The 22,695-nt window shown below is 40.1% G+C and overlaps 2 protein-coding genes across 2 annotated transcripts in view; one reads left to right on the top strand and one right to left on the bottom strand.

Annotated features, from left to right (window-relative positions):
* Positions 1-105: 105 nt before the first annotated feature.
* On the top strand, positions 106-14,104 carry KBTBD2 (kelch repeat and BTB domain containing 2). Its single transcript, XM_040550367.1, is given in 15 exon segments — positions 106-1,432; positions 1,685-1,767; positions 7,388-7,923; positions 10,782-10,858; positions 10,861-10,946; positions 11,389-11,457; positions 11,459-11,663; positions 11,666-11,878; positions 11,881-12,128; positions 12,130-12,159; positions 12,161-12,341; positions 12,344-12,532; positions 12,535-12,564; positions 12,567-12,827; positions 12,830-14,104. Coding segments are annotated over 13 exon segments (1,851 nt in total). The 5' UTR covers positions 106-1,432; positions 1,685-1,767; positions 7,388-7,753; the 3' UTR covers positions 12,922-14,104.
* Positions 14,105-18,316: 4,212 nt separating this feature from the next.
* Positions 18,317-22,695, bottom strand: part of AVL9 (AVL9 cell migration associated) — a 42,151-nt gene continuing 37,772 nt past the window's right edge. The window contains exon 16 of the mRNA XM_040550366.1: positions 18,317-22,117. Within this exon, the coding sequence (XP_040406300.1) occupies positions 22,023-22,117 (95 nt within the window). The 3' untranslated portion in view covers positions 18,317-22,022. The remainder of the gene's footprint in view (positions 22,118-22,695) is intronic.

Here is a 22,695-nt window from a genome sequence, read left to right as displayed (position 1 = left end):
AGGAAGCGCAGTAAGAACCTTATCTTGTGTGAAGAAAGCCAGCAGTCTCATCTTTCAGGCATTAAATTACAACCAAAGTCACTCTAATATATCCCCTTTATAATGTTAGAAGTGGAAAAATAGAGGTGTCAAAGTGTATTACTATCTCCTTAAAAACACTGTTAAGAGAGGTTTTATGGAGAAAAATTCACAAACACAAGACAAGTTTACATTTGTTTCAAGGTTATCAGCTGCTTAGAGCTGACTAGGAGTGGTGATCTGCCCTCCCTGCGCAGCCAAGTAGACTGACAAATACACTGTTCTTTCTGCGCAAATATGGGAAGCATTATTGCCATATAGTGTGTACTGTACTGTGTAAAATAGCAATTTATTAAACGTGTGATTATAATTCGACCCTGGTCCTGGTCTTACAGGAGATGGGGATTGGAGGGGCAGCCTTGCAGGTCCCCATCTGTGCATGAGGGAGCACTGCAGCGGCCACAGGTCCCCATCTCTTCATGAAGGAGCACTGCAGTGGCCACAGGTCCCCATCTCTGCATGAGGGAGCACCACAGGGGCTGACACAGCTGGGAGAGGTGGTGGCAGAAGCAGGCACAAGGAACACAGTACGTGGGTGGGCGAGTGCCTGGAGAAGGCAGAGAGGTGTGGACGCTTGCAGATGTTCTGCATTCCGAGGCTGGGAAGCTCCCCTGCCCTTTCCCTTTTTTATATTCAGCGTGGCTTGACCTGTGCCCTAAGGCACAAACTGTAACTCAGCCCTCTATCTGGGCAGGATTACTGATCTTGTGTTTTCAGGGACTGCAGCTATTGCACTTTCCCTGGGAGCCGCTTGCGCCTGGCACACTTTCAAATCCCCACTCCCGCATTTAGCTTTAAACTAAAAATTCCTCTGGTGAAACGAAGGCTGGAGAGCCCAAACAGACCATACGGAACCCTACGAATAACAAACAAACCCGCTCCCGCTTTCCAGTCAGGATATTTATTTTCCCCTCAGACCCTGGGCCAGACCCCCTCGCCCTCTCCCCTTAGCCCGAAAGCCGTTGGGCGGGGCGGGGCCGCACCCGCTCCCCTCAGCGCCGCCCCGCCCTAACTGCCGGCGCGCGAGGAGGAGGGGGCGGGGCGAGCCGCGGCGAGGCGGCCGCCGTTGCCTGGGGTGTGGGGTAGAGGAACGGGAAACGGGGCGCGCCGGCCTTACCCCTCCCCTCTTTCGCATCTACGAGCATGCGCGGCTCCGCGTAACGGCCGCGGCGCGATGGTGAGGTGGGGGGGCGGAGTGCGCCTGCGCCGTGCCGGGCGACGCCTCCGCAGCACGGGCGGGACCGGATCCGCCGCCCCCGCCGCCCTCCCCACTCCCCCGCCTTCCTCCTCAGCCCCGCTCGCTGCCCGCCCGTCTGCCCTCGGGACGCTGAGGCGGCAGGGGACGCGCTGGGAGGTCGGTCCCGCCGGGCTGGGGCCTGAGGGGCCTGAGGGAAGGGGAAGGAAAAGGAAAAGGAAAGGGAAGGAAGGAAAGGGAAAGGGAAAGGGGAAGGGGTAGGGGTAGGGGTAGGGGTAAAGGGAAGGGCAGGGCCCCCGCCGGGCTGGGGCTGGCCCTGGCCCTGGCCCTGGCTGGCCTGGCCTGGAGGTGAGGGAGCGGGTACAAACAACCCCATAACCCTAACCCGGCCCCCGTTTTGCTCTTTTTCAGCCCCGCGCGGCTGCAGGCGCCGTCGTGTGTGCAGCGCGGAGGGCGGCCGCAGGGCTCGCAGCGCGTCGGCGGAGCGGCAGCAGGTAGGGCTCGGGGGCCGCCCCGCCGGGGTGGTGGAAAGGCAGGGCGTGAGGGGGGCCTCCAGGACTGCACGGCGAGGGGCATTGCTGCCGCTGGGTGTTGTCCGCCTTCCCCTCCAGCCGCCTCTGGAAGCGTGCGGGATGTGGCTGGCTTGGTACCTACAGCGACCGTGGGTGGCTCCGGTGTTTATGTGTGGGTTTGAAGAGGCAGATAGCTCTTGGTGAAGTTTATAGGCTAACGCAAAGTAAGGGTCGTAAAATAGCTTTGAAATTAGCCATCTGCGTTGCCTAAGATTTTCCAGTGTTTGTTTATTTCTGCTACGAGCAGGGTAGATGTCTTGCTGCTTTATGAAATGACTTGAACAATGATTTAGAGATGGATTGTCGCGGTGTTTAGCGTCTGCATTTTGAGGTTCCCTACAAAGCCAAAGCTTGGCTTTCTATGTCACCTCGTGACCATTGTGGACCTGAAATGTTGTATTCTGTTGTGAGCTCATCTAGGGCAACATCTGCATGAGTTTTGTGAAGATGATGTATTTTAAAAATCCTTAAAAGTTTAATATTTTAATATACTCCAATATGTAAGTTGTGTAGTCTCACAATTTGGGTACAGGTGTCACATCTTAAATTATTCTGAGGATATTTTAGCCTCAGTGAAAGGATCCAGTTATACGTTGTGCTGCATCCCTAGCATGTTGCAGAAACAGAGAGGAGGATGTTGCTGCTTAGCATGTTTGATTGTGTTTTTTTTTTTAGGCAGATGTTTTGATTTTGGTCATGTGATTGTGAAACAGACCATAATTGGTGCAAATCCAAAAATGCCTTTTCCTTAATTTAGTAGCTGTTTGCACTAGGAGAATAAACTTTACAAGGATAAACAAGGTATCCATTTTAAGTCTCTAACGTTTCAGGAAGTAATTTATGGTTAGTTAAACTGCATTAATTATTAGTCTAATTTCTTAATGTAGAAATACTTGACTTTATAGTTAAATAGTCACTGAGATATGATGATATTTGTGGGAACGATGCATACTTGTACAGTGCAGTTTAAGTTCTTAAAGAAAGCTGTCTACCTTCATTAACATACTAGAGTTCAGAGAAAGAAAACACTTTTCTGTACGTACAGGATATGTGGCTGGATCTTGCAAGAGACATTCATGGCCCAACTTATTTTCAAAGGTTAATTTTCCAAGACAGGTCAGGTCTTTCAACAAAACAGAAATGCCCTTGGGATGGAAACTAGCTCTGCTCAACACAGAAGGCCAGTTGCCAAGTTAAGTTGCTGGTTTATCTTGTGCTAATTTTATTTCTGAGCAGGTATTTCCTTTAGTGTATAACTTCCTTTAGGAGCAGAAAAACAGGAAGGAAACTGGTACTGAGGAGTGCATTGCGACCAAGCATGTGTTAGCATGGAGTCTGGCACTTCCAGTCTCTAGCTTCTGTCCAGTTTCAGAAAGTTTACCTACCTCAAAGTTGTAACTTGCTTCCCAGTCACAATACGTGTGGAAAATAGAATTAATTTCCAAATGAACATAGTTTTTGAGATGAAACCATTGTAGGATAAATCTGTCCTTAGTTTTTGTGAGAGTTCATGGTCTTGCCTCATTAGAATCTCCTTGATGTCCTCAGGTTTTCTGCACTACAGTGGTATCAAAGATACCTTTGATGGCTTTAGAAGAGAGGAAAACTTCCAAGTCTGGAACTGCTTCATCAATTACCTATTTCATTTTTGCTGCCAAGGATGCAAACTTGATACATTACTCAGGAATCCAGAGCTTCCAACTCCTTTTTCTTCTCTCTTTCCTATCTTTGAGATCAGTTGGCTAGGTCTATTGATTTAAATAATTGATTTTAATCATTTTTAGTACTTCTATTCCCCCTTGCCATTAGTTGGTGTCATCACTTTGAAAACATGTTGATGTGTAACTCAGCACGTTGTTAACGGTAAACTGTGTATCAAAGTACCTAAACTTGGTACTTTCATTGCTCTCTACACACTTGTTGTGTAGTTTGGCTTAGGGTTGTTTGGTTCTTAATTCTGACATTTCATTATGTTAAAAATAGTGAATGACTCACTTCTTTAGACATGTTTTTACTTGTGATTTGTGTGAAGCTGCACTTGGATGGGAATTGGAATTCAATTAAAAGTGCACAAAAGTAGTATTTAAAGGTTCTTATTAGTTAAAATGAGGTTAAAAAGGTTGAATGTCCTGGGAAGTAAGGTATGTGTTGTTTTTTTTTTCCCCAAACGTGCAGGTTTATTGAAGTGTTGGTTGTAGCTGGTGAAGTTAGTTCAAGAGATGCTTAGATGGTTGAAGATGCGGATAGGAACTGGTGAGGATTTCATAGGTCTCTATGCATTTCCATGAACTTCACTGGAAGTTAGGCATGTAATCTGGCAGACTTCTTAATGGCATTTTCGGAAGAAAGTACTTCTTTTCCTAGTATGAAAACATTGAAGTTAACAACAAAACATCTCTATATATGTTTTGCCCTTTTTGCAGTTTGGAAAAAAAAGATATTCTTGTTTTTAATAAAAAAAGATAAAGACAAATCAGTGAAGTTGAGGAATATTATATCTATATTTCTCATTATTTTCCCTTTAAGTTGGAAATAGTAGATAATAGTTCACTTACATTGTAGAGAAGGCATAGGGCAACACTTCTATGCATGTAGTACAGGATGTATTGTTTATTAATCTTCCCCTGACCTCAGAAGACAAACAGATTCAAGGAAAACAATTAATAGCTTGTCCCTTAACTCATTAACGTTTGACTAACTTTTGTAATGGTCTAATACAGATTTTGAAGTACATGAACAAGAGTTAAAGCCACCTCATTAAAATTAACTTCAGCTAAAAAGTATAATTACTTAACAACAACCTTCTTATCCACCTGTTCATGTTCCTCTCCAGCTTGATATGGAGTTAGTTTGGATTGCTGGGTAACATCTTCATTTAGTTTGCAGTCCAGTACCACTATGACCTTCCAGCAGCTATCTACCATCCTGTTTTTAGACAGCTGACTTCCAAGAAGTTACCAGGACAAAAATTCACTTCTTTGGGCAAATGGAGGACTGAAATAGTGGTGATCTAAAACAGGAGCTTAGAGATCCTTGATGAACTGTCTCCTAAGAATTTAGTATGGTTCCACTAGAAGGGAGTGGGATGCAACTTTGTGACAAATACAAATTCTGTTCTTTAGCCAATGGTTATCATTGGCAGCAAAACACAGTGTGGATGTGGAAAGCAGGAGTTCAATGCATTGCATGTTCGTACCAACAGAAGACCCCCTGGTACACGTATTGCATGAGACAGTGTGCCAGATCAGCTGTAAACCAGAGTCCGGCTTTGTGAATTTACAGTTTAAAGGTGGTTCACATCACATAAATGTTCTGCAACAAGACTCCTGTCATCTCCTCAATCTTTTCTGCCACCAGGAGTCATAAAATGTTCTGACTATTTATAGTAATTAATTTCACAGTTTCAACTTGTCTTCTGTTGAACAGGTCTGCTTTTTCAGTTATTGACTGTCAGCCACGTTGCCAAAAATGTATTTAATCTTACTAGCCGGTGTACATCAATTTCTCCATGGGACCCTTGAATTGGTTCTTTTACTTGATGACTAGAACAGTGTATACTGAAGTTTTGCTCTTTTTTACTGTTCCTGAAGATTTATAGTCTTTAAAATTACACCAGAATGGGAAGTTTTAGTAAAAGAAGTCATTGTTACCATAGCTTAGTAATAATGATGTTCTGCCTGAACCAAGTGCAGTGCACCAGCTTATATTGTTGAAACTTTACTCCTAAGCCAGGAAGAACAATGCTGTAGAGAGACCCTGGATACCAGTAGAGCCACAAGCTATTTATTTCTGTGGGTCTATTGCACTTAGGAAGTCTGCGTGTCTCCATAGCCGTATAAAGTTCAGTGCAAAATCTGTCAATGGATTAGGTTGCACATTAAGCTATTATCAGATGACCAGGATAGTGGTCAGTAAACGTACAGATAGGGGGCATACTCATCTGGTGAAAAGACGACGTGACTTGGGGCAAGTCTTTGCTTTGGATAAGCAAATTTCTTGATAGACATCTGGTTTAGTGACTTCAGCATTTAAGTGCACTGAAACTTGAAGGTTTGAAGTCAAGAATTCATGCTAATATCTGTTATTACAGCACATAGTGGTCTTCCCGTTCTCCTCTAAATATTAACATCTTTTCTACTTATTTAACTGGCTTCTCGTGAACGTGGGCTTTGATTTTTTTTTTTTTGACATTTCCAGTTAAATAACCAGTTAAAAACAAGAGCTTGAGATCACTATTTGTACGTATTTACTGGAAAAGAAATAGATCAGTGACATTAAATTAGTAGTAATTAAAGTGGCATTAATTAACCATATCCACTTGAGTGAATGTTAGCTGTTTTTAAACTGTGCTACAGGCAGGGCTCTGCTGAAATATATCTTTGATATGGCTGGCAGGGATTCACCTTCACCTTGCACTAAATCTTGGAAGTTTGTGTGGAATTTCAAGTATGTCATTTCAGGTAAAGTATATTTCTGCATTCACCGTTCTTCGTGAACTGCAATGATAGTGATGTCTTAGACATTTGACAAGTGTGTTACTGGTTATTACTCAGTTTTGGAATGTAAGAGAACAGTGCAATACTAAATAAATGTGGAAACATTTGATAGATATGGTATTCTGATGGCCTTTATGATGACGATTTTACTGTCGTAACTCTCCCATTCTTAATTATGAAGATTGGGGTGGTGTGGGACATGAACCCTTTTTAAGACAAGTAGAAATGTCCAGACAAGAAAACAGACTTAGGTAACCTGTGGTCATTGCTTTTATAATGACTCCAAGTTTCTTGACTTCTGCTATTCCAGCATCCCTTTGCTTTTGTTATCTTATTTTTCTGTTCTTCTGTCAGCAGTGGTCATGCTTACCTGGCTGTATTGAAATGGCTTAGAAGGGGGAAAAATGGAATGGGGAATGTCAATACATGAAGCCCTTCTGCATGGAGATGATGGATCAAATAAGCATTGCGAATATAGGTTGTTAGGATTTCAAACCCTTAAGCTCTGTTTCTGCTTTTTCTATAGTTGAGTGTCAAAGGTGAAATAAGTGGATTGACTATGATGTCGAGTTTAGTTGGAAAATGATGGGATACTGAAGAAACAGCATTTATAGGCCTGGTATTGATAGGACTTGAGTAGACAAAACCATACTAACAGAAAAAAATAGTCACTTTTTTCATGTTTGTATTAAGCAGCTCTTTGCCATGGTTGAAGGAAATATGCGGGTGTACTTAGTGGGGAAAACTGGGTATCTCTTGGAAGAGGATTAGTCTTCCTGAACCTTGTTTTTCTCTCTCCAGCCTTAGAAGCTGTATGGACAAATTATCGTAGTTTATGGGCCTAGATCTTGATGAGAATCCATATGCAAACTCTTCTGCTTTTCTCTTTTGATATTTTTGTTTTAAATGTTCTTACAAGAATTTTTGTGCAAGTAATATGTATTTATTTAGAAATAAGGTTGTTAGTTATTTTTAAGGGGTAGCTATGAAAGGAAAAATTATTTCTTGGACAAGTGCTAATGTCAATTTTATTTTCCTGCTTTCAGTCACTCAAGTGCAGCCACTGATCATGAGATGCTACCACGGAACCTACCTCAGAATTCGCTCTTGGTCGTTTGTTTGCTGCATCACTATAAATCTCAACAGGAGCCCTGCAGATACTCTTGAAAGTCTCTGAACAGATTGTGACATCGAATCAAAGAATGATGACCTAATGTAGGTCAAAGTCTGAAACATCGATTCAGCAGTTCAAGATAACACTGCCTTTTTTTTTTTATCAGTATCGCCTCTGAAGGCTACAGATCTCCTGCAGTTTCTTCCCTGGTTACTTCTGAAATATTCAGCTGACCTTTCTCTGGCAAAAAGATCTTGACTTTTCACTCTGGTCCTGGAAATATTAATGGAATACAGTCATGTCTACCCAGGACGAGAGGCAGATAAATAGTGAATATGCTGTGTCCTTGCTGGAGCAGTTAAAATTCTTTTATGAGCAGCAGTTGCTAACTGACATAGTATTGATTGTTGAGGGCACCGAATTTCCATGCCATAAGATGGTTCTTGCAACGTGCAGCTCGTATTTCAGGTAAGTATTCAAAGCAGGAGCTGTTAATTCAAGGAAATCTATGGTATCTGGTTTGAGTGTGGTATTACTTAATTGATTAACAAATAATGTGTTGCAGAGCATTGTAGAGAACAGTGTACCAAGCAAGTCACAAACTGTCATTACTTGCCAACTTATGTTGTGACTTATGTTGTGACTTACTCTGGATAGGTACTGTAGTTTTCTACAGTAAGTGCAAAAGCAAAGTCACACTTGTGATGGTTACTGTTCTCTAGGGTGTATATGAAAAATAAGAAATTTACTAATTATACAGATTTGATTAAATTAGTAAATTTCTTATTTTTCATACTTAGAAAAGATTAAAAAATGTTTGTTCCCCCCACCCCCAGGTAAGGTAACTAGAGATTATTGAGAGCTGGCTATGGTAGTCTCATTGTTGCGTTTATTATCTGTACTTTCTTAGCAGAAGCCTCTGCTGAAAGTAGGGAGCGCTGTGCAAGCTTGTGGCTTCCTTTTCTGAATCATCTGTTTTTTCTCTGTTCAGCAAAGAAGCCAGAAACTCTACTCTTGCCTGAGTCTTGCTATAACACAACACACTTTTTTTCTTCCCTCACTGAGATGCCATTGGAGTTTTTAATCCAGTAGCTTCTGCTTCCTGGGTGTCTTGCTTTTTGTCTTTTCAAAACTTTTTCCTAATAAGATCTGAAGGCTACTGCTTTTTATAGATTCTTTTAGTAAGCCCTAGATGGGACACCATGCATTTTTCTGCAGTGATTAATCATTCTTTGTTAGTAACAGTACAATTAATCCGCTTACCTGGAAGGAATTTTGAAGTTTGAAACTAGTCTTGGGGACATCTGTGCATATTCTGTCTCCCTGGTGCACTGTGCAGTGATTCTAACTTTTTTCCCATTTCGTCAGGAGGTTTACTAATTGTTTTCCTGCTGAGTTGGTCTCCCTATACAGAACACTTTTAAAATGTTGCCTATATTCTGTCAGCTTGCTTGTATTAGAGTGTAACTTAACGTGAGAAACTACTGCATGATGAGCTCCTTTCACATAAGTTTTTGTCACTGCTATTGTTTTTGTTCCTTTTTTCATCTCAGATGAATCCGGTACAATTTTTAGCAACAAGTATTGTGCGATCACTAGATAATGATTATTGCTGTTGGCTTGCTGCAGATGACACGGTTCCAACTGTCTGTAAAATAACATCCCCTGGAAATGTGGCCAGATTTAGTGTGGGTGGCTAATCATAAGGTTGGAAAGCTGTCATGAGTCCATGCAGTGTGAAGCATTAGAATATGCAGTCAAATCTCTTATTCATATGTGTGTTTATTATTTATGGAATGAGGTTTTGGCACTGGTTAAAAGTAGTATCAAGCTTGTGGTTTTGTCATACTCTGTTTTTCCTTCTCTAGTTTGGTCTTCAAAAATGCTCAGTTTCCTAAATTTAGCCTTATGAAAAATTGATAGCCCTGAAGGCGGCTGTGGGGAGAGGGGGAAGAACAGAAAAGCATCTCTTAGTGATCCAGTCGTTTACGACTGCAGGCAGCTTACCTTCCAAATCTGTGCTTGAGCACTGCTAGAAACAGCACAGCTTTGGCACATGCTGCTCAGCTGTGTGTAGGCACGCGCTAGAGCTGCATTCTGTAACAGCTCCCCCTTAATTTCCACGAAGAGGAGCCTCTCTGGTACTCTTAGTGTCTTGCTTACCTTTAACAACCTGCCTGGCAAGTTGAGGTACTCACTTAGCCAGTGATTTCCCGCCACACACACACCCCCACAAAAAACCAAACACAGGTTGTCTGAGTTAAGGAGCTTAGAAGAGGACAGAGATGGAGTTAGGGCAGGAGGAGAGGTGGTGGGGCACCGTCTTTCAGGTATTTGTGGAATGGCTTTGCTCATGGAGCGCATCTCCATGGCGCCTTCATCTCTGAGCCCGCAGGCGGAACTACAGGGCACACTCGCTGTCCCTCCAAACTTCTCTCAGGTCTGGTTTCTGAAAAAGCTCCAAATTTAAAGGAGCTTAAGCTGAATTTGCCATATCACCACTACTACCAAACCTGAATTAATATAAAGCTCTTAAAAGGGATTTCAGCCATTTTAAGAAAATGAGCATGTATCTGGTTCATAGTACCAGAGTCCAATTACTTCTTAACTGTGTTACAACTTTAAAAAACAAACAAACAAAAAAAAGGCAACATAATGGGAAATAGGTATATAAAGCATTAGGGGAGTAATAACCTTTTCTTTAAAATGCCTTTCTATTTTTTTCAGGAAGGTGTAATAGAGATACTTAAGGGATTATTATTTTTCTCAGACCAGGTCTGATACAATCTGCCATTGATTTTTGTCTACAAACTTGAAGTTTACTGCATAATGTGAATGGTATATAAGAAATACTTCATAGAGTGCTAGTGCTTGCTCCATTTTGAGCTTTATCTTCCTTCCAGAGGAGCGTGCTTTTTAATATTACTTAGCTCAGTCCATTCCATAGATCTGTTTCTTTTCATTTTAAAATCAAACCTATCTGTATATGTATAAATGGCCTTTTCTGAAGGGTATTTCTTCCCTCTTATTGCCTAACAGAGAAGTTTAAAATTTCAAAATTAGAGTTCTCTGCTGATGAACAGAAAATAGTTTGCATATATGTAAAATTCTCCTATAGAAGGCACTGATGTTCCTTTTTGAATGTTCAGTACAAGTGCTTTATCTTTATTACCAGATGGTAGCCTAAGGAAAATACTAACTACCTGTAAACAGACAACCAAAAAGACTGTTTACCTTTTGGTGTATAATCACTGAAGACTTAAGTGATAAAGTGCTTAAGATAAGAACCACCAGTAGTTATTGTTAATGTGTATATTTTTCTTCAGAGCCATGTTCATGAGGCGGCTAAGTGAAAGTAAACAAACACATGTACACCTGAGGAATGTGGATGCAGCCACGCTACAATTATCATAGCTTACGCATACACGGGTAACTTGGCAATAAGCGACAGCACAGTAGAACAGCTTTATGAGACTGCCTGCTTCTTACAGGTAGGAATGTTTCCTTTGAGTGTGGAATAACTGCTTCTAATCTCTGAACCATTTTTTTCGTTAATTTGTTAGATAATCCTTTCTGTTTAGTCATTCCAAAATATTCATGTTCAATTTCCTTAGTACAGACAGCAGTTGCCTGCAAGATGCATTTCATGTACACATCCCTCTTTCCTTTGTGGTCCTGTGGAGGGTGGAAGTAAAGCAGTGCACTTACCATGTTTATATCATTAGTTTCTCAAGCAGCCATCATAATGCAATTTCCTAATCTGCATGAATCTCTTAAGTCACTGCTGTATTTTTGTGCATGTGTGTGTGTACACACAGAATATTCGAGGCCTAAACTCTGATGTTTAAATACAGGTACTTTTACCTGCTGCTGGTAAGTGAAGGCATAGAGTGTATGTGGCAATACTCAGTGTCTTTTCTCTTTGCATTACAGGTAGATGATGTGCTACAGCGGTGTAGGGAATACTTAATCAAAAAAATTAATGCAGAAAATTGTGTGCGTTCTGTTAAGTTTTGCTGATCTCTTCAGCTGTGAGGAGTTAAAACAGAGTGCTAAAAGAATGGTAGAGCACAAGTTCACAGCTGTGTACCACCAGGAGGCTTTCATGCAACTGTCACATGATCTACTGATAGATATTTTAAGCAGTGACAATTTAAACGTGGAAAAGGAGGAGACAGTTCGTGAAGCTGCTATGTTATGGCTGGAGTACACACGGAATCACGATCGCAGTATTTGTCCTCTGTTCTTAGTCAAATCCGTATCGATGCACTTTCAGAAGTAACGCAGAGAGCCTGGTTTCAAGGCTTACCACCCAACGATAAATCAGTGGTGGTGCAAGGATTGTACAAATCTATGCCCAAGTTTTTCAAGCCCAGACTCGGTATGACAAAAGAGGAGATGATGATATTCATTGAAGCTGCTGCTGAAACCCTGGTAGTCTTTATTCTTCTGTCTGTTACAGCCCACAGGCAGAAAAAGTTTACAAACTCTGCAACCCTCCTGCTGACTTACATAAGGTTGGAACACTCGTAACTCCTGACAATGATATCTATATAGCAGTGGGACAAGTTCCTCTGAAAAGCACGAAAACCAATCATAGTAAAAGCAGCAAACTCCAGGCTGCCTTCAGAACTGTGAATTGCTTTTACTGGTTTGATGCACAGCAAAACACGGTGGTTCCCAAAGACACCGATGCTCTTTGTTTCGTATAAAGCCATCCCTGGTCTGCTGTGAAGGATACATCTATGCAATTGGAGGCGACAGTGTTGGCGGAGAGCTCAACAGGAGAACTGTAGAAAGATATGACACTGAAAAAGATGAATGGACCATGGTAAGCCCGTTGCCTTGCGCGTGGCAGTGGAGCACAGCAGTAGCAGTTCACAACTGCATTATGTAATGGCACACAACTTGATGTACTGTTATTTTCCCAGGTCAGATGCTTGGGTAGAAATGGCTATGCGACAGACAAGTAGATGTTTTGCTTCAGCTGCTGCTTTTGGCGATAAAATATTCTACATTGGAGGACTGCATATTGCCAGCAATTCTGGTATAAGGCTCCCAAGTAGTACTGTAGATGGTCTTCCGTAACTGTGGAAATCTACGATGTGAATAAAATGAGTGGAGAATGGCAGCTAATATCCCTGCCAAGCGCTATTCCGACCCATGTGTTAGAGCTGTTGTCATCTCTAATTCTTTGTGTGTCTTCATACGAGAAACCCACATGAACGAGCGAGCCAAGTATGCCACCTATCAGTATGACCTGGAACTCGATCGCTGGTTTCTGAGACAGCACATATCAGAACGTGTGCTGTGGGACCTGGGGAAGGACTTCCGGTGCACTGTAGGAAAGCTGTATCCATCTTGCCTTGAAGAGTCCCGTGGAAACCTCCGACGTATCTCTTTTCACCTGATGGAGCAGATGAATTTGAGCTGGATGGGGAGATGGTTACTTTACCACCTGTATAGCTCCCCAGTTAGACTGCACAACTGATTCTGCACAGTTACCTTGAAATAAATGATTGTGAAAGAACAGGTCTGGAAAGAGAAATGTCAAACCTGTCCTTCATGAATTGTATTTTTTATGCCCTACCTAGCAGTTGCAGCAATTGAGTATGAATCAGTGAAATGAGCAGATATGCTTCCATTATCTGAAATACTATTATCCGATAATTGAGAAACATATATGTATATCATGAGCTTAAGCATCTGACTTGTCTAAAGAGTTAATTTCTAGTTCTATAAAGTCTTGGTTCAGGAAAATTAGCTTCAGAAAAAAAGTAGTTACTATTTCTAGGATGATGTCACAACTGTTTTGAAAGTATCTTCCAGTTATATTTGAACTACTTCTGGATATTTTACTTAAGTGCTAGTTATATAATTGTCAGTGTGGCCTAATTAAAGGACTGTGCTGCACTTAATACTAATATCCATGTTGGTATAGTAATGCCATTAAAGAAAAAAAAAAAGAAACAAATCCCATGGATCTACCTGTGGTAGGAAGGGTAGATCTTCCATTGTATGGTAACATGCAGGGCAAAATGACTGCAGGTTCAGTCAAGCTGTACTATTAGGTGCATGTACTCTATTTCACTAACTTATACCTGTCTGTTTAGAATACAGGTCTTCCAAGCAGCTGGTAGTTTACCAGGTGTGGACTTAAGTTGCTGGGCTTGCAATAGGAATTGTCAGCCCTCATAGTGCGGGTCTATGTGGAGCTTTAATCAGTAAATCCTCCACATTCTGTATTACAGTAACATTGGCTCATGTATATTACTTCCTGCTGCTGATGTATTTTTCCATTGTAAAACAAGTTTTAGTGTGGATTAACCAGGTCTTTATTTTCTGTTAATTTAATAACAAGCATTACTGTAGTGTGATTGTGTATAGATATCCCTTAGCTATCAGGTTTTTTACTTGCGGGGAGGGGGGGAAGCAACAGTTCAGGAATATCCTGTGCTCGGTGTGCAGGAGAGCAGATGACTAGTGCTGCTCTGGCATTAATCCCAGGAACCACTAGCAGTAGCGGGGCACCGCCAACGTAACATGAACACAGGTGCTTCATGACAAACCGTACTAGCATGTTCAGCTGCATCATGTTCTGGCACTGTATTTTGAATGACATTAATTTATTAAAAAAGACTGAATCCAACTGAGTTTGGGTGTACTTTCTGCTTGAAGTTGATACAGTTATGCCCCCTTACCCCTAAACAGTAGCATGTTATTTATTGAAGGCAATTTCAAATAGTTAAGCTGTGGAAAACTGGAGATTATATGTTAATTCGTTATGGTGGAAGTTAGGTATGCCAGTCAATCTGAGCATTACACAGAACTTGAACGATGAAGGTGACAACCATTTACATCAACTTGTTTTGATAGCTGAATTGCTTAGATAAGAGGGGAGAAGTGACTTAGGATCCTGCTGATGTTGCTTTTCTGTAATGCTGGCCCTCCACTTGCTGGCCTGTTCAAAGGGGTACAAGTTAGAACAGGGGTACTGCTTTGTAGTGCAGGTTGGAGAATCACCTACCTCAGGCACCAATACTGGGGGGGATCTCGGTAACTCCAGCCTGACTGGCCTGCTTAATGCTGGAGATCATTCTCACATAGGCCTACTTTATCAAGCTGTACCACAACAGTGTCAGGCTTTACAACACACCTAAATTCAAGTACAGATGATCTACAGCTACTGAAGGGTGTGTTCTGTTACTGAGAAATTTCAACTTGAGTTTAAAAGCTTGTACGTGGTTTCTTACAAAAACAAGTGAGGTAAAACCCAAACAGTGCACTTCACTCACCTACTTTCTCAGTCATGGCTGCTTGATAGTACCTGGAAGAACTATCCTTAATTGTATACATCTGAAAATATATTATAAAATATAGATGATCCACATGACTTCCTGTTACTCTGCATTTTATACTATTTAGAACAGTTTGCTGGTATAAGGCCATGTAGTACCTTATGTAAAATTAATTGTAATAATACAGTACTTAAGGACAAGACTTGCCAAGTGTCTAAGAGGGCTCTATTGACTTTGTTAAAGACATACTACTAGTTCACTTACACAACTAGCTGCTGCAGTCAGTATTTGACCCCAAGGAAAATAGCTGGCAAATGCTCGTCTGAAGACTGAACTCCTTCCTTTCATCATTGAGAAGGAAACTCTGCAGGCAAAGCATTGTCACGTGCCTGGAAATGGTCACTAGTGGTAAATTAGAGAAAAGCTTCTGTGGGAACAAAGACAACAGCTGAAAAAATGCAAGTTCTTATTTTATAAACAGAGCAAAGATGATTAAAGCCTTCAAAGACTTCTAAAATAGTATCTCACTACAAAGCTTCTGCCTAATGCTAGCCTATTCAACCTGTACTTGACTTTGAAGTCCATTTACATACAGGTTTTAATGACAGCTTCACGTGTCCTCAAGCTTTACTATGTTCGCAAGAAGTTTGTTTCTTTTCTGGTAGAAATACTTTAAAGTCCTATGTAAAGTTTCCCTACCTGAAGTAATAAAAAGAGGATCTGACTTCTGCTAATATTTTTTAGTGCATTCACTCATTTTTACAGTTTAACTACATACCTTAATTGCAAGTTTAATTTTTGTTCTAGGGGGAATAGTCAAAATTAGGGCAGTCAATTGCGTCAAGGTTACGGAGAACAGAAGATGGGTAAGTTAACTTTTGGGAACAATGACTTGATAAAAACTTTAAAGGTAATTAGAAAGTTTTAAAGCACTACCTGGTACTTCATATCATTTCTCCTTCCACTTCTCAATACTTCTGAAAAGCTGCGCTAGCTCCCTCCACATTGCAGTAGTGCTGAGTTACAGCCATGGACACAGCAGCAGTAGGATAGTGCTGCTCCTGCTCTGCTTCCATGTATAGCTCCCTTCAGGAATTTTCTCCTTTTGGATCTGGATTCCTACAAGAAAGGAGCTTTAGCTTGGGCAGACTCTGGAGCAGGCTTGCCCTAACACCAAGGTCTGTTCAGCTGCACTCCCGAGTTATTTACAACATCTCCGTCCCACTGCATTGACCATGAGGAACAATTAGCATGGCAGAGTTCTTGCCCATCGAGCTTACAACGTGGAGGATGAGTACTAGCCGACTGAATAATAGGTCAGTGCTGAGCTACAGAAACTGATGTGGAAGAAAGGAGTAGCATAGGAGACGGGACAGGCACAAGGTGGGAGCAATAAAACATGTGCCTGTGCTTGTCTCCCCTCCTGCTCTGTATTAAGAGACAGGAGAGCCAGCTCTTATGGTTTGGCTGGAGTTGTGAAACTAAACCTTTTTGCTGCAGCAAAGGTGTCCAAGCGCTGATATACCATTGCTGAAGTACGACTGTTCACCTGAAGCATTAAGTGGCTTAATTCCCTAAAATGTTAAACAGTGTACTGAATACAGACTGCATTCCTTGGCACTTCTAATGCAGTAATACCAGCAAAGATCCAGAAAGCAGGACCAAAAAAAAGTGCTAAAAAGATAGTGATATAATGTAGATCATAAAGTCAATTCAAAATAAGCGCTAGACATCAAGCTAAATCTTCATGCTGAAATTTTATTTAGGAAGCGCAAGAGATATTGCTAGCTAATTTAATTCAGAGCACATGTTCTTATCAAAGAGAAAAAATTGAAAAAGGATTTCCACCATTGAAGTGGACATACTTAATCAGTTTTTGGGGCACAGCGTTATGCAGTTCAAAACACATACATCCAATTTATCAAGAACAGCAAAGGTCTGTAACCACATCTGGTATTAAGACATTCACCTCAGCGTTATTTTTTGACAGTTCCTGATATGCTTCCACTTTTCAAGTTCTCCACCGTGTTTCTATGTGCATTTTGTAAAGTCTCTGAATTCAGAGATAAGAGGGCAACTGGGTTTGCTTCTTAGGTATTTCCATCTGTTTCAGTAGTATCAAGTGGTACTATCCCCACACGGTTCTTAAGGAAAACAACTCTGTATCTGCCTTCACATTAGATAAGCGTTCTTCATTCAGTCTAAACATTCTTGATTTTCTTGATGTTCACCTCATCTAGAAACCACTCCTACCTTCTCAGTGATCTAGAAGAGGGCAAGAAAAGAGTATTTTGTAAGTGTTTGGACTCGATGATCCTTGTGGGTCCCTTCCAATTCAGGATATTCTATGATTCTGTAATTCTGCTACTACTGAGGAAAGTAGTAATTATGCTTTCATCAATATAAGTAAATTTAGGCTACAAAACAACAACAAAAAATCTATCAATTGTCTATAGTTAGGAAACTTTGAATCCTTACAGAAATAAAGGACTCAACAAGATAGCTTAATCTTGGCTGTGATAAGACTTGGAAGTCTAGGTCTCTGTGCAGATGTCACAGACGTGCATCGTGTCTCCTTACCGGGAATAAAATAAGGAGAGTAAGTTCACCACTTCACTGACACTAACAGAAGTGATCCATCTCCAAATGTATTGTATATGAACCTAAATAGTACTTCCAGTTTTTGATAAAGAACAGGGTCAAGAACAGAAACATCACACAATTATAGCTCTGCACCTCCTTCTAATCTCTCCACTACAATATTAAAAAGTAAAAACAGAGTGAAGGAATTCTTCATAAATCTTTAATTGCATTACTATAATGTAATGTTTCCACCTTTTATGAACACTCTTCATAATGCTCTTTCTAATAATAACTAAATAAAGTACAATTGCACTGCATGAACATGTGAGTTTATTTTTCGCTGTCTTTGAACAACTAGTTGCATATGGTCAGATTTATTTATTTATTAACAATTTTAGAGAATTACAACAGTTTTTCAGACATATGCTATGTATAACTCACACCTAAGCGTTCTTCAACGCCACTAGTTTCCTCCTACTGGAACCAGTAATTTGCCACTGTATCTAGCTAACAATGATTTGGTAGTTACGGTAGAAGTATTCAAGTTTTAAAATAAACCTTCAATGAATACCTGACAATTGCAGAGAGATGAACGTACAGCAATTAATTTACTCAGCATCCTGATTTTGACTAGATACTGCAATCCACGTCAACTATGTGTTATTTTGAAACTAAATCTAGTTCAAAATTTTACAGTCGTACCTAAAGTTCTTACTGGTGTGAGAGACGCCTGTGACCTACTGAAGACTTTAACTCGATTCACAACGAGCAGAACACAGCTGGGAATAAAACATCACACTACATGATACTCTCACCCTAAATTTGCAAAAGCAACATCCATAATCAGTTTAAATAGAAGACAAGTTTCAAAAACACTGACAGTGTCTTATAAGCAGCTATCAATATCAAAAACACATGCCTGCTAGTGTCTCCTAATGGGATTAACTTCTCAAATTAATACAGCTTTTTGAACAGACAGCTTTAAATAGGCTGGATGTATTTATTTTTAAGCAGCACAAGAAAAATCAAATACATTACTTGTATTTTCAATTATCAAGAAAGAGTTTCTATGTTTAAAAACTGCATTCCCACCTCCACTTTCACACATTAAATACGGCCACATTAGTTTCTCTGCTTAGTAATAATTTCTATGGAAGTAAGAAGCTTGTTTCGACAAAATACTAAATTTAATTACAAAGGTGCTTAAAACAGATGTACAAAGTCAAACAAATGCAATGTACTAGGAGAGTGATCTAAAGGTGATTATTACATTGTTACATTTGAGGAAAAAGCTGTCAGATATGCACATGAATTAAGGTTATGACAGAAAAACGATGAAAAATGCTGAACATTTTAGTCAAAGAAGTATTAGGTCAACGATACTTAATTTTGTGTTATTTTGGGGACTTGTAGCTGCGTATACTCAATAGGCAGTTCCTCAAATGTTGGTAACTACAAATAGCGGAGGTTGATGCTTTGATGCCAGAAAGCTGAGAAAGAAGTGTTATTGTATTATTTGTAAATCAGTTCACACTCTACATTAATGATCAAAATTATCTTTGCGACATACATTATGACTGAGGTGTAACAATGCCTTCACAGTTTACTCACAAGAGGTGCTGTCACCGATTCATTTAGTACTTTGTATTTCTTGCCATGCAGAAATGGATGTCTTTGAAATGAAAGTTGACTGCTTAAATCCCTTTGAAAATAAGTAATAATACTTGCATTGGAAATTTTAGAACAGAGGGGAAGAAAATAGTGCATTCATACTGGATTTATCTGAAGAGGTCACAACCATTAAATAAAGAAGAGGACTACGTGAATTCAGACGAAACTCAGTAGCTGCTATCCCTCCTACAGACCAAAAGCAAGTTTAAGCCAAATGTCAAAGAGCAAGCATACACATTAATGAAGACAACTTATTATGATGATCATTTCATCTCTACCCACTGCATCAGTTTAAATCACTGTCCAACTTGCTAGCAGGAAGCCAATTCTTAAAATCTGAAAATGAATAGAAGTTTCTTATTCCAACCTTGTGTTGAAACACAATAGAAACACATAGAAAAAAGGAAAATACTTTTGATCAAGTTGCATGTTTGACTCCACAACAGAGACAGCTGGGACAGCGGGGAAAGAGATCTGTCAGGTCTTCTTTTCTATCCATAGGAGAAAAACTGTGAAGCGTTGTAGCGCAGGCCCTACGCAGAGCAGCAAGCAGCCATCAGCTTTGAAAAGCAGAGGGCACCTCATTCTGCCTTTCCTCAGATGAATCAAAAATTAAAAAAAAAACAAAAAACAAAAAACAACACACAGTTTTCTAAAATCCCTGGGTCAGCAAGGGAGTTTGTGGGAGTGAGGGAAATGCAGAGAACTAACAAATCAGCTGTACAAATCTGGGGCAGAGGAGAATTCTACAGAACAGCTAAGGTGAAGAGGTGACAGAGGCAAGGCTATTAAAAAGGACCCAGAAAGGTCCTGTTTTTATAGCTTGTACACGTTAACTACTTGTGTGGCCCTACTGTGAGCTCCTAAGTTTAAATTAACATCAAGTTGCTGAAGTTAATTTTGTAGGCGCTTAAATCTTTCAGATCATATTCAGTCTTCACTACAACATGAAGCCTGACCACTTAAAACCCAGACAACAGGTAATGCTAGCAATTTCATAATAGCAAGTGATTATTTTCTTATCTGCAAGCTGAATCAGAAAGCTCTAGAATCATCGTGAATAACTGCACCCCTAGTCTTATTGCACCAGAAGTCTTCCTACAAGTATTTCTTACTCTTTAAAATAATTGACTATTACAGAGTTGTGGAATAGAACAGAAAAGAATATCAGAAATTTTAGGAGATATACATATAAACACACAGACCAGAAGCAATATATAAGGTTCTATAGATACGTTTTACTTGTATGTCAGAAGCAGTAGATTAAGTAGAGCTTTAGGTGTACTTTTTGCCCTTCTCAAATGAAGCTACTCAAACCAGCTCTGTACTTTCAGGTTTTCCATGGCTGTTCTACCTAGCTTGTCCTGGAAAAAATTAATTAATATTTTAAAACAGATCTTGTCTTTCTGAATCACTATTTGAAGCACTAAAACTGAAATTTACATTGTTGGAGAGTAACTATGTGATGCAAGTTTGACTTTTCTATTAGCTTTTCAAATGCATCTGAAGAAATCAGAACTTCTTAAAGAAATTACATTAGAACCTTCTTCTTTATCTCTTGTACAGCTATTTTATTTGAGGAATAGAAGAAATAACTTTGACTTGAAATCTCGGCCCCAAAAAGAGAATTGCAGAACACTAATAAATACTTAGGAGGGAATAAACTAAGAGCCTTCCAATACGGGAAGGTTGGAATACTTGATGATGTAATGTAGGAAATGTTAACAGCTATCATGTGGGGATGTTACAAGGCATAGACACGTTCACGTTGTAAGAAACAGGAAATAATCTGTGTCGGGAGCACAAACTGTAGGATGTGGAATATGTTTGCATACTGAAGACACCACATGCACATTCCATATGAAATAGAGCACTATACCACATCTTTTCAAATAAACTATTATATTCTTTCATGCAAGGTTAAGAACTGAGTTGTTTCAGTTGCTCCCTCAATTCTGGTGTTACTTTCCTTATGAAAAAAGTAGTTATCCAAATAGAACATTCCCTGAGTAGACAAAGAAAAATCTGTATAGCTGATTTCTGTTTGGAAGAGTCTTCATAACTTTACTGGCAACAAAAAATATGCAGAGTTTGCTACTGTGCTCTTTTAAGTAATTTTAATACTTTGTATTCATATTCATGTAATTACATTAGTGGTGTAATTATATCCTAACAGACAGTTTTGTGAGGTCTTGCTCTATGGTTCAATTCCAATTTTGGCCAATTGTTTTCTAATACTTTTCTTGAAGAGATCTCTCCAGCTGGAATCCTGTTCATATCCCAGGGTAAAACACAGCCAAAACATAGGCAAAGTTATGAAGGCCCACCGCATAACATCAAGAAAATACTGATTTTACAATTGTTGCACAGATTTGCAGACACAAAGACAGCTAGAGACAGATTAATGTGTACGGCTACAGATGAGAAAGGAAAAACACCGTTTAGTCAGCCACAGTCTTACTCTGCACCCGGCTGATTCCAGTTTGTAGGTGGAACCAAACAAGTGCCACCTAGCTTTGAACCCTTTAAGGGCTTCTGCACCTATACTTTTTGCAGACGTGTTCTCTAAACCAACCTGAAGATGAATCAGTAGTCATACTCTGCTTATTTATAAGAAGAATTCACAAACATTTGGCTACTTGGATTGAAAAATATAACTACTTTACATAAATATCTTCAACATCCAAGAAAATGTACAAATCTAAAGTCAAACACATTTGGCTTGCAACAAGCCCTGTTTGCTAATATCTTTATAAAGGCTCAGATCTAAAGAAAAGTAGTCATTTTAAACACAACCAATATACAGCAAATGCCATCCCATCATATGGAGACACTCACCATTCTATACTTCTAGTGAAACTGGATGATAACATTCCACATCTTCTTGCAAGCAACATACGCCTTGTTTTGGTCCTGGATAGTTAGTCTCCACTCCTGTGTTTTGGAGCAGTCTTTTTACAGCTCAGAGATACCATTGCACCTGAAACATTCAGCAGCACTGTGCAAAACCATCACTTAGTCCCCGAGACTTTGGGTTGACTGTGTAAAAGTGGAAAACCATGATGACATGGCTGATTTTGCACTTGTGAAGGCTCCTCCAACTGACTGACCTGCATTACAAAACAAAAGAAAGAGTTCATAGTGTAATATTATCTTTACTAAGCTCTTAAGCCAAATAAATAAATAATTAAAATGCACCAAACAACCAGTTCTCCAGTTTGGAATTTAAAACCCAAGCCTAAATCATGTGTCAGAAAACATTCAAAGAACTTCAACACAGTAGCTCAGCAGAAATGGCCTCCATTGTCCTTTGCCCTGGATGACTTCCTAGACCTACTAACTGAAAAGCTCTCCTTGCCAGAGAACACAGCAAAGAAAGTAGCAAGACTCCAGTGGAATTTTTCACTCAGGCTGAAAAGGTTTTTCACTCCAATGGAGTTTTTCACTTCAAGCTGTTTTCAAAACAGGTTGAACAACTTTTGGCAAAGCAACTATGGAACAACTATAGCACTCCTATCTCTCCAACTGACGAACTCACGTTTTCTTGCACTGGAAGATAACAACGTGATGAAGGTGCCCCTATTCAAGCGCAACGAATACTTTCCCAGAAAATTACAGCCTATTGCAAAACCTGCAGAAACTGGCATGAGCTCTTCCTAGCAGTTCAGTCAGCTCCGTATAGTTTCAA

The sequence above is a fragment of the Cygnus olor genome, chromosome 2, assembly GCF_009769625.2.
Source record: "Cygnus olor isolate bCygOlo1 chromosome 2, bCygOlo1.pri.v2, whole genome shotgun sequence".
In the NCBI taxonomy this organism is placed as follows: Eukaryota; Metazoa; Chordata; class Aves; order Anseriformes; family Anatidae; genus Cygnus; species Cygnus olor.
The sequence above is the reverse complement of the archived record's forward strand: the minus strand, read 5'-3'. Positions and strand labels throughout refer to the sequence as shown.